Genomic DNA, 13,444 nt, shown 5'->3' on the forward strand with positions numbered 1-13,444 from the left:
TCCACTAGATGGCAGGCTGTGGTCACTTTAAAGCTGGGCATTCGAATTCAGGACAATAAAAAATATGGTACTTGTTTCCTAGCACGGCGCCCATCGCATGTCTTAATTAGTGGTATGCAATGGGACCCGATTTTCGGCATCGATTTTCGGTACCTAAGAGCTGCACTGTACAATTTTAAAATTGCATGCCATTAAAATGGCATATGCACCCCCGTCGTTAACGCCACCGCCACTATTAAAGCCAACCCGAAGCGCGGGGAGCGGCAGCGGTACGCGTCCTCCGACCTTTTCATACCCCCACTATCCACGTCGGCGTGGAGTTGATTTTATATAGTGTGGCGAGTGCAGCAAGCTACCGAGCCCGAAGCATGGCGAGCGCACGCGTTATACATGTGAAGTTATCCACGTCCCCACACGGGGCTCGCCACGCTTCAGGCTTGGTGGCTCGCTACGCTCGCCACACTATATAAAATCAACTTCACGCCGACGTGGATAGTGGGGGTATGAAAAGGTCGGAGGAAGCGTACCGCCGCCCCTCGCGGGCTTGCTGCGCTCGCCACGCTTCGGGTTGGCGTTAATGGTGGCGTTAGCATTGGGGGTGCATATAACATACTAATCACCCATTAGGGTGATTGTACAATGAAATCATTGTTTTGATCGAATTGATCACATGCGATGCGATCAAAACTATGTAACAAGATTAAAATCGTGAGCGCCGTGCTAGGAAACAAGTACCAAAAATATTTTATTCCAGACTTGGCTTTGTTCTTCTTAGGGGGCATACACACAGGGCAACTTCGGCTCTGCGCTGAGCAATGTAGTTCAGCACACACCACTAACACACATGCTATGCACCAGCGATGTGTGTTGAGCGATCTCTGTTGACAGGTGTTCTTTGGTGAGAACACTGGTGATCTGACTAGATCTTGATTACACATAGCCAAGATCGAGTCAGGCAATGTAGATACACGGGGGCAGACGGAGCGATCTGCGCTTAATTTGTAAGCGATGTGAATGTAAACCTTGTCAGTTTGTTTAGAATTTTGTAAATTTTTTGTTTTTGCTGAATTACATGCTCACTGTAATATAAAAAATATTTTACAGGATAAAGTTGGTGAGTTTGCCAAATTATCTAAAATTGAGCTACTTGAAGCAACAGAGAAGTCAATTGGACCTCCAGAGATGTACAGATTTCATTGTGAATTAAAAAACTGCAGGGAAAAAGAAAAAGAACTTGAGGTAATTTTTACTTGTTTCATCCAAGAAACTATTTTCTATTTATCTGAATCTTCTGTACTTCAAATACATGGTTTATAATATTCTATATACCATAATATTTCCTACCAAAAGTGGTTTCCAGGTACCACATTGATCAAGAAATTGTAGTTCTTCCTGATGGGTAGTCAGGTGATTCAGACCTGCCCTTACGTTCCTTAGATGTTGTACATGCACTCGGGATCTATGTTTCCAGATTTGCGTCATACCAATGTTTTGTCGTTTTTGATGCTCACGTGGTTAGTCTGGGTCCAAGCAGTACAGCACTTGGTGGTTTGTGGCTGTTGTTCACAATGCTTATACTTCAGCTGGATAGCAGGATTCAGTCTCTTGTCTAAAGTGACAATAGATCAGGGGAGCGATATTCAGATTTTTGTTTTATTTTGCTGATCACTAAGCTAAAATTGCTAAGCCCAAGCCAGGGTACCGGAGCAGTACAAAAAGGGCAGATTAGCCACTTTTTGCGAATTTCAGCCTGCCACCTCCTGAGGGTGTGAGCCAAAATGCAGGTGCTGGTAGCTGTTTGCTGCCAAACCAAACAATTGCTCTGTCAGGAGCCGTCATTAACAGCTGCTGCTGTAACAATTGTGTTCCGGCCTATGGAGCCTATGTACTAAGCCTTGGTAAGAGATAAAGTACCAGCCAGTCAGCTAATAACTGTTGTAGGCTGTGTTTCGAAAAATAACACAAGCTTGTTGGCTGGTACTTTTATATCTATCCACTAATTTTGTAATGCAGTAATTATTGCATAGACATCCGTTTATCAAATCCAGTTCGCAACAGCACTTAGTTGGTGATGCTCCCACAATTTATGTAATAACTTCTATTCAGAGTTTTTGCAAAGAAAAGACAAATATATTTTTCTGGGCTATGATTGAAGATCATGTAAAACTGTAATATGAAAACACAAACTTTATTTAATAATATCCCTGAAATGGAACTCTCATGATATCTGTCTCCGCTTCCGTTTAAGCCCATTCTACTTTATATATAAGGGGCTTCTTGTGCGATTTGCCATGGGGCATTGGTTTAGTATTTGTGCAAGGTGGCAACCTGGTCTTCTGTGCAGTCGGTCACCAAGTTGTACCATTTTCATATTTTTGGTTATGACTTGCTTCATCCAATGTGTGTTGCGTTCAGTCTTTGCAGCTGAAGTTTCCCACTGCTAGGCTTGCTTTGGGAAATAATGTTAGCTAGCAGTGCCCTCCCAGATCTGATGATGAGGAAACTGGATTTTTTATATACTCACTGTAATATCATTTACCCATCATCCATCTGGGGGACACTGTGATCCAGTCATTTGCTGTTTTTTGTTCATTTTGTGGTGTTATTGTGGTGTGTTTTAGAAATTAGAAAGAGGGATAATTGGGGGGGGGGGGGGGGGGTGTTGCGGTAAAGCCAATTTTAGTTTTGTAGTGTATACTCCTGCGGACCAACCCACTTAGCTAGCAATGTTCCTCCAGATGGATGACAAGAATTAAAAAGAAAAAAAAGAAAGCCAATTTTTTTTATTAAGACAAATAGGATACATTAGTTGTATGGCTTACTACATAAGTATAGCATGATGAGGATGCTCACAGTTTTAAATCTCCCACATGTTGTTCTCCGCCTCATGAAAGGAGTCGATTAATGCAATAGTTGTAAAACCTCTCTGTGGCAAATCAATATCTAGTACTTGGTTTATCAATAGCTCTCCTGGTCCCGGTAGGGCAGCAGAAGAGCAGCAACCGACCTGGCGATGGCAGGAGTCCCATCAGTGGTGATGGGGGGGGTGTTGAACATTTTTTTGGATGCACAAATTTTAGTTATGCCACTGTTCTCATGGATATTTTACTGTGTCAGGAAACATGTAAAAGTAAAGAAGAATTTTTGGAGACGCTGAAGCAGAGGAATGAAAGATTCAAGAAGGATGTTGAGCGTTACTATGAAAAAAAACGTCACCTAGATAAGATTGAGATGCTGGAAAGGAAAAGACCTTGGGTGGTAAGATTACTCTTCATGTTTTTTTCTTTCTCTGTATATATGCTCAGAATCTAGTCCAGACATAATACTGCTAAGTTTGATTGATATATCTACTGTACTTCATTTTTTTTCAAACATCTTGCTTTGCCAAATACATTCTTTTAATCCTAAACTATGCTCCCTTAAAAAAGCTCCACAACATACAATATCTATCTCGCTATCTATTGTATCTATCTTTATCTAGATATGCTGTATTATATTCGAACTGGGTGTGGTATGCTGGGCTGACAGTCAGGATTCCATCTGTCCGTATACCGATTTTGGAATCCCGACTGCTGGTACATCAGGGTTGAGCGCAAAGACGCACCTTGTGGGCTCGCTACGCTTGCTTCTCCGTCAGTGGGGGTCATGCCCCCCACGAGCGAGAATAGCCCCTGTAAGTCTGATCTCGACTGTCAGGCATTTAACAGTTGAGATTCCGATGTCTGTATACTGACCATCGGAATCCCAACTGTGGAAGCTCCCAGAAAGCTCCAATGTAAATCGTGTGCGGCTACTACCTCTGAGAAGTATGGGGGCCTTTAAACAGAGTATATCCAAACCCTTTAATTTCTAATAATAATAATGGTACTTCTGTAGTTTCACGGCGCCGGAAGTGCAGAGGCTCACGTGCCGCTCTAGCTATGAAACTTGGCAGCCTACCAGAGGCTCTGTTTCACTGTGCACGTGCCGCTCTAGCTCTGTCTGACTGAGCTCGTGCCGCTCTAGCTGTACGTAAACAGCGTAGCGGCCGGCCAGCAGCAGCGCTGCCCAGGCGCTGACAGGTCAATGTCACTGTGGCACTTGTAGTTCCACAGTGAAATAGGCAGCGCCTGGGCACCGCTGACAACGGGGGTATGTTAAAGTGGACACCCCTGCACAGCGATGCCGGGGGTTCTAAACTGTACGCGAGATTCAGACGCAACTGCGTCTGAATCTCGAGTCACATAGATAGCCGCTAAGAAGCCGGAAAGCCTGGATTCAGACATGGCCCTAGGGGAACACTATTGAAACCCCCACCCTCAGTGCCACTAGTGGACGCCACAGCTGTGGACCGTGTAAATCCCACTATCCACGCCCACCCGAAGCGTGGCGAGCGCAGCGGTACGCGTCCTACGACCTTTTCATACCCCCACTATCCACGTCGGCGTGGAGTTGAGAATAGATTAGTGTGGCGAGCGCAGCGAGCCACCGAGCCCGAAGCGTGGTGAGTGGACGCGGATACCTTCACAGCTATCCGCGTCCCCTGGCGGGCTTCACAGGTGTCAGTGTCCGCTCACCACGCACCGAGCCCGAAGCGTGGCGAGCGGACCCTGACACCTGTGAAGCCCGCCAGGGGACGCGGATAGCTGTGAAGGTATCCGCGTCCCCTCGCGGGGCTCGCTGCGCTCGCCACGCTTCGGGCTCGGTGGCTCGCTGAGCTCGCCACACTAATCTATTCTCAACTCCACGCCGACGTGGATAGTGGGGGTATGAAAAGGTCGTAGGACGCGTACCGCCTCCCCACGCGGGGCTCGCTGCGCTTGCCACGCTTCGGGTGGGCGTAGATAGTGGGATTTACACGGTCCACAGCTGTGGCGTCCACTAGTGGCACTGAGGGTGGGTTTCAGGCTTCTTAGCGGCTATCTATGTGACTCGAGATTCAGACGCAGTTGCGCCTGAATCTCGCGTACAGTTTAGAAGCCCCGGCATCGCTGTGCCGGGGTGTCCACTTTAACATACCCCCGTTGTTAGCGGTGCCCAGGCGCTGCCTATTTCACTGTGGAACTACAAGTGCCACAGTGACATTGACCTGTCAGCGCTGCTGCTGGCCGGCCGCTACGCTGTTTATGTACAGCTAGAGCGGCACGAGCGCAGTCAGACAGAGCTAGAGCGGCAGGCGCACAGTGAAACAGAGCCTCTGGCAGGCTGCCAAGTTTCATAGCTAGAGCGGCACGCGAGCCTCTGCACTTCCGGCGCCGTGAAACTACAGAAGTACCATAATAATAATAATAATAATGTGTGTTTATATTCACTGATTAAAAAATAAGGGACATTTTTCAAACAAATGCTACCATTAGTTTTACTTAGATATATATTTGTCACTCCTCCTATTTATTTCTACCTATACTGAATGCTAATATCAGGCCTGTAATTGAAATTAGAGCAAAAATTTAAATGCAAGGCTTTCCTTTACATTGTTCCCCTCTATATTACATCTTTGATAATTCGCTATCATCAGGTAAGGTACCAAAAGACTGGAGAATAGCAGAGGTAGGGCCATTATTCAAAAAAAGGGATAAGGGAGGATCCAGCTAATTACACACCTGTGAGCTTAACATTAATAGTGGGTCAAATATTTGAAGGATTTTTAAGAGATGGTATGCAGGAATATTTAGACCTTCATAGTTTACTCAGTATTAACCAGCATGGGTTCGTGAAAAATCGTTCATGCCAGACTAATTTACTAGGTTTCTATGAGGAGGTTAGCAAAAACCTTGTAAATGAAAACGCTGTGGATGTGATTTTCCTTAATTTTTATTTTTTTATTAATGATATTGGGATGGGGTTACTCAGCAATGTATCCATCTTTGCAAACGACACAAAACTGAGCAGAGTTATTAAATCATCAGAAGATGTCGCCACGCTTCAAAACAATCTTGACAACAATCTAGATGAGTGGGCAAAAAATTGGAAGGTGAGGTTCAATGTGGATAAATGCAAGGTTAGGCACCTTGGGATACATAACCAGTGTGCTAGTTATAACCTAAGCGGGGAGGCACTGGGTATTTCAGTACTTGAAAAGGATCTAGGAGTCCAAATAGACAGCAAACTGGGGTGCAGTTCCCAATGTAATATATCAACAAAAAAGGCCAACAAAATTCTAGCATGTATCAAAAGGGGCATGGATACTTGGGACTGAAAAGTAATTATGCCTCTGTACAAAGCATTGGTTAGACCTCACTTCGAATATGGAGTCCAGTTCCGCACTATAGAAAGGACATCATAGAATGATGAGAATTTAAGCTACGAGGCGAGATTAAGCAAATTGGGACTATTCACACTAGAGAAGAGACATTTAATGCTCAACATGTATAAATATATTAGGGGCCAATATAAGGAACTGTCCAACACCCTTTTTTCTGCTAGAAAAGAATCTAGGACGCGAGGGCACAAGTTTAGATTAGAAGAAAAAAAGATTTTGTTCATCTAGAAGAAAAAAAAATCTTTATGGTCAGAGCAGGAACTCTCTTCCTGGAGAAGTGGTGTCGGCAGACACAACAATAAATACAGTACCTTCAAAATAAGGTTGGATAAGCATTTATTGGTTAAAAACATCTATGGGTACAACTAAGAAACATAATCTGTCTTTAAAAATATCAGAACATAATATACAACAAGGGATAGCTATTATAAACCTAGGTTGAACTAGATGGATGCAAGTCTTTATTCAGCCTTATCTACTATGTAAATATGTGATCATGTTCTAAAAGTAATTATTAAGCTTCTTATTGTTTTGCTGCGGTTTCCCAGGAATATGAAAATATGCGAAAGCAATATACGGAAATAAAACAGAAGCGTGATCAGTTAAAGGATGAACTAAAGAGTAAACGAGACTTACAAGCTCCTCTTAACAAAACCATTCAACAACATGATAGACAGTATAACCAAATGGATGGCAAAATGAAAGAGAAAGTGAGTATTGGCTTAAAAAGTAAATGTCAAGGTACAGGTCACTTCTTAAATGGACCATACAACTTTATTTTTAAATCCTCCAGCGAGCCCGCCAGGGGCGGCGGTACGCGTCCTCCGACCTTTTCATACCCCTACTATCCATGTCGGCGTGGAGTTGAGAATATAAAGTGTGGCGAGCCTGAAGCGTGGCGAGGGGACGCGTATAACTTCACAGGTATACGCGTCCCCTCGCGGGGCTTGCTGCGCTCGCCACGCTTCGGGCTCAGTGGCTCGCTGCGCTCACCACACTTTATATTCTCAGCTCCATGCCAACGTGGATAGTAGGGGTATCAAAAGGTCTGAGGATGCGTACCGCCGCCGCTCGCCACGCTTCGGGTTCGCGTCAATCGTGGGGTGACGTTCACAAGGGGGGGGGGGCATATACAATGAGAAATGGGCCATATTGGCCCATTTCCCATTTTTTTCCCGATTACAATGTTAAAAATATTTTAACATTGAACCCTATGGCAAAATCGGGTGCATCGCGTCGGTCGCGTCGCGTGCCATGTTAATGCACCCGACCGACGCGATGGACCTGATTTTGCCTTTGCCGGCAAAATGGTCCATCGGGGTAATCGTGTACCTTAAGTTAAGGTACACGATTACCCCCGATTGTGGCCGTTCTAGGAAACAAGTACCTAAATTACATTCTTTTACTTTATGGCCAGTTCCTCCTTCTTTATTTTAGCATTTCCATTTTCATTCTACAATATTGATACTGTGTTACATGTGTAAAGGTGCGTACACATTAGACTCTATTTTAACGATTCGCAAGATAATGCCCATCATTAACGGAATTTTCATGCATTTGTACAACTACCAATTAAGTTTTTTCCTTGTGAAACCGTGATATATAAAAGTGCAGTCTAACTCACTATGTTTGGGTCCATATATTTTAAAAGTGTTTCCTATTGAGAAACTCAGATGTGAAGTCACTGGATTAACATAAAATATGTTATTAATAAATTCTTATTGTTTTATTGTTTTTTTTTTGTTTTTGTTTTTTTGAAGCTAGGTGGCCATTTGCAATTTATATGAAATAATTATACTTTTTAATAAATGTATATTATTATGCATACTTGTGTTGGATGGTAATTCAGACCCTCATGCAGAATATAAGCACAGTTTTTTTTTTTTTCTGGTTTAGATTTGGTGTATTCACACCTGTTCTGTCTAAATTGGTACTTACATGAAATCTATATATTTTGCATGTTCAGAAATGTAAACAATGATTTTAGATATATTTTTATTTTTATAGATATTTGCAATTAGGGAAACCTCACAGAAATGTAAAAAGCAACAAGAGCTCTTGGAAATAAAGGAAAAACAGGTTAGTTGTGTTATATTCTTAATGTGAAGATAAACTGAGTTGCAGGCAACATTCTACGCATATTCAGGATTTAAAATCAGACTTCTGTAGTAATGCAAACTACTAGCACAAAACACTTGTTTTTTTTTTGTTTTTTTTAATTCAGACAATTTAATTATACTTCTTATGGGCCCTACACAGGGGATGACAGGACCAGTGTGCTGAGCAATCCAGTTAAGCACAGATTGCTCAGCACACAGCACTGCACCAGTGCTGTGTGCTGAGCTATCTGTCACTGCACGTGTTCTCAATAGAGAAAACACAGGAGTTGGCTAGTTTTAGAAATGTAGATGGGTGATAGCACCACACTTTGCTATGGCCCCTATAAACAGTGATTTTGGGTAATTTTCTAAGCGATCTAGTCAGATCTCTTAGAAAATTACCCAAGATAGCTCGGTGTGTAGGCCTCATTAGAACAAGAATTTAGATACACAGTGGCTGAATACATTAAATACGGTATATCTTACATTTTTCCAAGTATTATGACTGTCACAGCCAAGGTCTTCTGTGTGAATATGTTGTTGAATGCAGTATCCTGATGTAGATGGAAATTTTACTTGGCTTGAACCCCCAGACTAACAGTTTGATGGTCATGGCCTTCCTATGGTACAAAGCAGTGATATTATATGGCAACACATATTGTATATGAAACACAGCACTGGCAGACACAGGTCTTAACTATGAGGGTTGACCAGTAATATCTGTATAATATATTGGCTTGCCAATACTTACTGGATTTGTATGTTTGTGTTGACTTTTCTTTTGATCATTTATTCCCTTACCTTAATGTTTTTTTTTGTTGCAATCTTTATCAAAATAAAACAGATAGAAGAAGTTCAGCAAAAGTTAAGAATGAAGAAAGATGAAGAGTTAGACCGTCAGAAGAAGATCTGTACCATACGTAAGATGATTGAGGACTGGCAAAATGAGTTAAACTCTATGGGAAACTTTGAGACTGTTCAACCAGAGATGGATTCTATTGTGAGCGAGTTGCGGCACATCCAGGAAGAGCGATCGACTGTAGAAAGTGAAATAAGTGACCTGCGAATGGAACAGCAAAATACTGAGAGAGAAAAGAGAGGTATTTTTTTTGCTCTTACTATGATGTTATAGTCACATACAGATGGATCTCACTGGACTTCACACTTTGAAAATAGTGCATTGTAAATGTGATATCTGCTCTGTAGCGCACAGTTACACTTTAATAGGTTTTATATCATGAACAAATTAACCTGATTGCACAGTTGTTTAGAAGACACATTTCATAATGTAATAAGATGGCTGGGAAATTATACTTCTGTAACTTTCTGGTTTGCTTTTTTAATGCAAGCTTTGTAATGTAGCCAGGAACATGTTTATCTTTGTTGCCCATGGAAACCAAATAAGTTGCTCTGAGATGTTCTTATGTACTTACACGTGAAGAGGGTTACTCCCTCTCTCTCATGTTAACATCCAATCTCTGCTCAAGAGCTGGTACAGTGTTCTGTTGAGATATATAGGGCTTGTCTCTGTGAGCGGAGCACTAGGCCTGCCAATGCTGCAATTTCTTACTTTCTCTACTTTTGACTGGTCATGCAGTAATGCCAAAAGGAACTTTACTTCCTATCTATTATTTCTTTCCTATGTTGAAATAATTTTGTTGTCATCTTTACTTGTGTAAATTTTAGTGCTTCTACCAAGTTTTAGAAGAATGTCATTTTGCCCACAATTAGATGTTTCTTTGCTTAATAACTGATAGGATTTGCTAAAACTCTACACACTCCATATATGGTTTAGAATTGCACGTTGAACGCATCCACCTACAGTAAGTATTCCACTGATCCCCTTATTGGGATGAAGTTGATTTCAAGGCATGTATACACTTGGGGGGCTCCTTTTTCACATTTTGTTGAGTTCTGGCAACCCAAGATTTTGAAAACCCAATACAGCTTTGATCTAGTCAATTCATGGGAAGTGAGGCCTGGTGCTCATCCATTGTTGAAATGTTGACGTGTACACAATATTGGCATCTGAAAGGTCTACATTCTGCAGAATGCAGACATGATTAGGCAAGGGGGGTAGTGACTCAATGCTGGAACTTCACATTATCTGACAACCGGATAACACCTCTGTGCTGCCAAACCAGTAGACACCACCGGAACTGCCAGACTAAAGGTGCACATACACTGTGGGATTTTTCCTGTGCGTTTGTAATAAATCGCATCGCATTGGATCGCATGTGATTTGCATGAATGCGATCCAAAGGCAGTACAAAAAGTATGTGCAACAAATAGATTTTGTACTGTACGATGAGATGCCCGTGGGAGCGCGCATCGCACGCACACCTTAAGTTAGGAGATTGCTTTCATCAACAGAACAACGGTTATGGTTGACCTTCAGATTTATCAGTTTTACATCAATTCAGTATAATCTTTTTATTGATATATGATATAAAATGTTTTTTTTTTTCTTTCAGATAAGGCGAATCGACTAAAGCAGTTTGATAATTTATTAAATCAAAAAGAAGAAAAATTGCAAAAGAGATTTGTAGACACTTATAATGCAGTTATGTGGCTTAAAGAAAACAAAGATCGCTTTAGGAAACATGTTTGTTTTCCCATTATGCTAGAAGTAAGTTTTGTTGACATACTTTCTTACCAAAACTCATTTGAAGTATGAATTGTCTTCAGTTTAACCCCTTCCCGACATTGGACGTACATTTACGTCATGGTCGGGAAGTACTTCCCGACACATGGCATAAATGTACGTCATGGGTTAAAACTGTCACCGCGTCTATAGACGCGGTGACAGTTTGGAGATGTCTGCTGTCCCTGACAGCAGACATCCCCCCTCGCCGCCCGGGGGGGGCAGGGATGCCCCCGCCGGTCGGCGATCGCTGTGATTGGCTGTTCAAATGTGAACAGCCAATGTGAACAGCCAATCACAGCTATTTCTGTGTTACCGGCGGCTATGCCGCTCGGTAACATAGAAAACGGTGGTGATCGGTACAGCACCGATCACCACCGATCCGCGGACACCCCCTCCCTCCCACCCGGCAGCACCCGGCAGCACTATGTGCTTACCCGGCACCCGGCAGCCGCTCTCCTCCCTCTGCTATGCGCCGCAGCGCTGCCTCCCCCCTCCCTCCCTCCCCCCGCCAGCAGCAGCAGCACTAGGGACTGTAAAAATGTAAAAAAATGAAATGATTATATATATATATATATATATATATATATATATATATATATATGTGTGTGTGTATGTGTGTATATACACACACACATATATATATATATATATATATATGTGTGTATATACACATATATATACACACATATATATATATATATATATATATATATATATATATATATATATGTGTGTGTATATACACATATATATATATATAATATATATATATATATGTGTGTATATACACACATATATATATATATATGTGTGTATATACATATATATATATATATATATATATATATATATATATATATATATATATATACAGATAGATATTCCCGACCGAAGACGTATATATACGTCATGGTCGGGAGGTACTTCCCGACCGAAGACGTATATATACGTCATGGTTTTAAACTGTCACCGCGTCCATAGACGCGGTGACAGTTTGGAGATGTCTGCTGTCCCTGAGCCCCGGTCGGCGATCGCTGCGATTGGCTGTTCAAATGTGAACAGCCAATTGCAGCGTTTTCTGTGTTACCGGCGGCTAAGCCGCTCGGTAACACAGTGATCGGTGGTGATCGGTGCTGTTAAGTACAGCACCGATCACCACCGATCGCCAGCCCCCCCATCCCACCCGGCAGCCCCCCCTCCCTCCCACCCACCCGGCTGCCGCAGCGCCAGCACCCCTCCCAACCCCCCACCAGCCGCAGCGCCAGCCCCCCTCCCAAAGCTGTGGACCAAAATGGGGTCACTTGTGGGGGGGTTCCACTGTATTGGTGCTTCGGGGGTCTTGCTAATGCGACATAGCACCCACCATTCATTCCACCACCAAAAATCACTCCTTCCCTTCTGAGTCCTGCCATGCACCCAACTGGTATTTTTTGGTCACATGTGAGGCATTGCCGTACTCGGGAGAAATTGGGGCACAGATTTTGGGGTGCTTTGTATCCTTCATTCCTTGTGAAAATGAAAAATTTTGAGCCAGAACTGCATTTTTCTGTAAAAAATTACATTTTTTTACACAAAAATGCAGATCTGGCTCAAAATTTTTCATTTTCACAAGGAATGAAGGATACAAAGCACCCCAAAATCTGTGCCCCAATTTCTCCCGAGTACGGCAATGCCTCACATGTGACCAAAAAATACCAGTTGGGTGCATGGCAGGACTCAGAAGGGAAGGAGTGATTTTTGGATTTTGCAGCACAGATTCTGGTTGAATGACCCCTGAAGCACCTATACAGTGGAACCCCCCCACAAGGGACCCCATTTTGCAAACTACACCCTTCAGGGAATTCATCAGGGGGTATAGTGTACATTTCAAACCCCCAGGGGTTTCACCAACTTTGATACAACTGGGCAGTGAAAATGAAAAATTACATTTTTTTACACAAAAATGCAGTTCTGGCTCCAAATTTTTCATTTTCATAAGGTACGAAGGAGAAAAAGCACCCCAAAATCTGTGCCCCAATTTCTCCCGAGTACGGCAATGCTTCATGTGTGACCAAAAAATGGCAGGACTCAGAAGGGAAGGAGTGATATTTGGATTTTGCAGCTCAGATTCTGGTGGAATTTTGGTGGGTGCTATGTCGCTTTAGCAAGACCCCCGAAGCACCAATACAGTGGAACCCCCCCACAAGTGACCCCATTTTGCAAACTACACCCCTCAGGGAATTCATCTAGGGGTATAGCGTACATTTAAAACCCCCAGGGGTTTCACCAATTGTGGTACAACTGGGCTGTGAAAATGAAAAATTACATTTTTTTACACAAAAATGCAGTTCTGGCTCAAAATTTTTCATTTTCACAAGGAATGAAGGAGACAAAGCACCCCAAAATCTGTGCCCCAATTTCTCCCGAGTACGGCAATGCCTCACATGTGACCAAAAAATACCATTTGGGTGCATGGCA

General features: G+C 42.7%; 1 protein-coding gene across 1 annotated transcript in view; it reads left to right on the forward strand.

Annotated features, from left to right (window-relative positions):
- The window catches only part of SMC5 (structural maintenance of chromosomes 5), an 87,614-nt gene that overhangs the window by 16,290 nt on the left and 57,880 nt on the right, over window positions 1–13,444 (forward strand). Inside the window, exons 5-10 of the mRNA XM_083186078.1 lie at window positions 1,105–1,239; window positions 3,118–3,258; window positions 6,790–6,951; window positions 8,249–8,320; window positions 9,185–9,440; window positions 10,815–10,969. Of these exons, the coding sequence (XP_083042204.1) occupies window positions 1,105–1,239; window positions 3,118–3,258; window positions 6,790–6,951; window positions 8,249–8,320; window positions 9,185–9,440; window positions 10,815–10,969 (921 nt within the window). The remainder of the gene's footprint in view (window positions 1–1,104; window positions 1,240–3,117; window positions 3,259–6,789; window positions 6,952–8,248; window positions 8,321–9,184; window positions 9,441–10,814; window positions 10,970–13,444) is intronic.

This window comes from Crinia signifera, chromosome 1 (genome assembly GCF_055691185.1).
Source record: "Crinia signifera chromosome 1, ASM5569118v1, whole genome shotgun sequence".
NCBI lineage: Eukaryota > Metazoa > Chordata > Amphibia > Anura > Myobatrachidae > Crinia > Crinia signifera.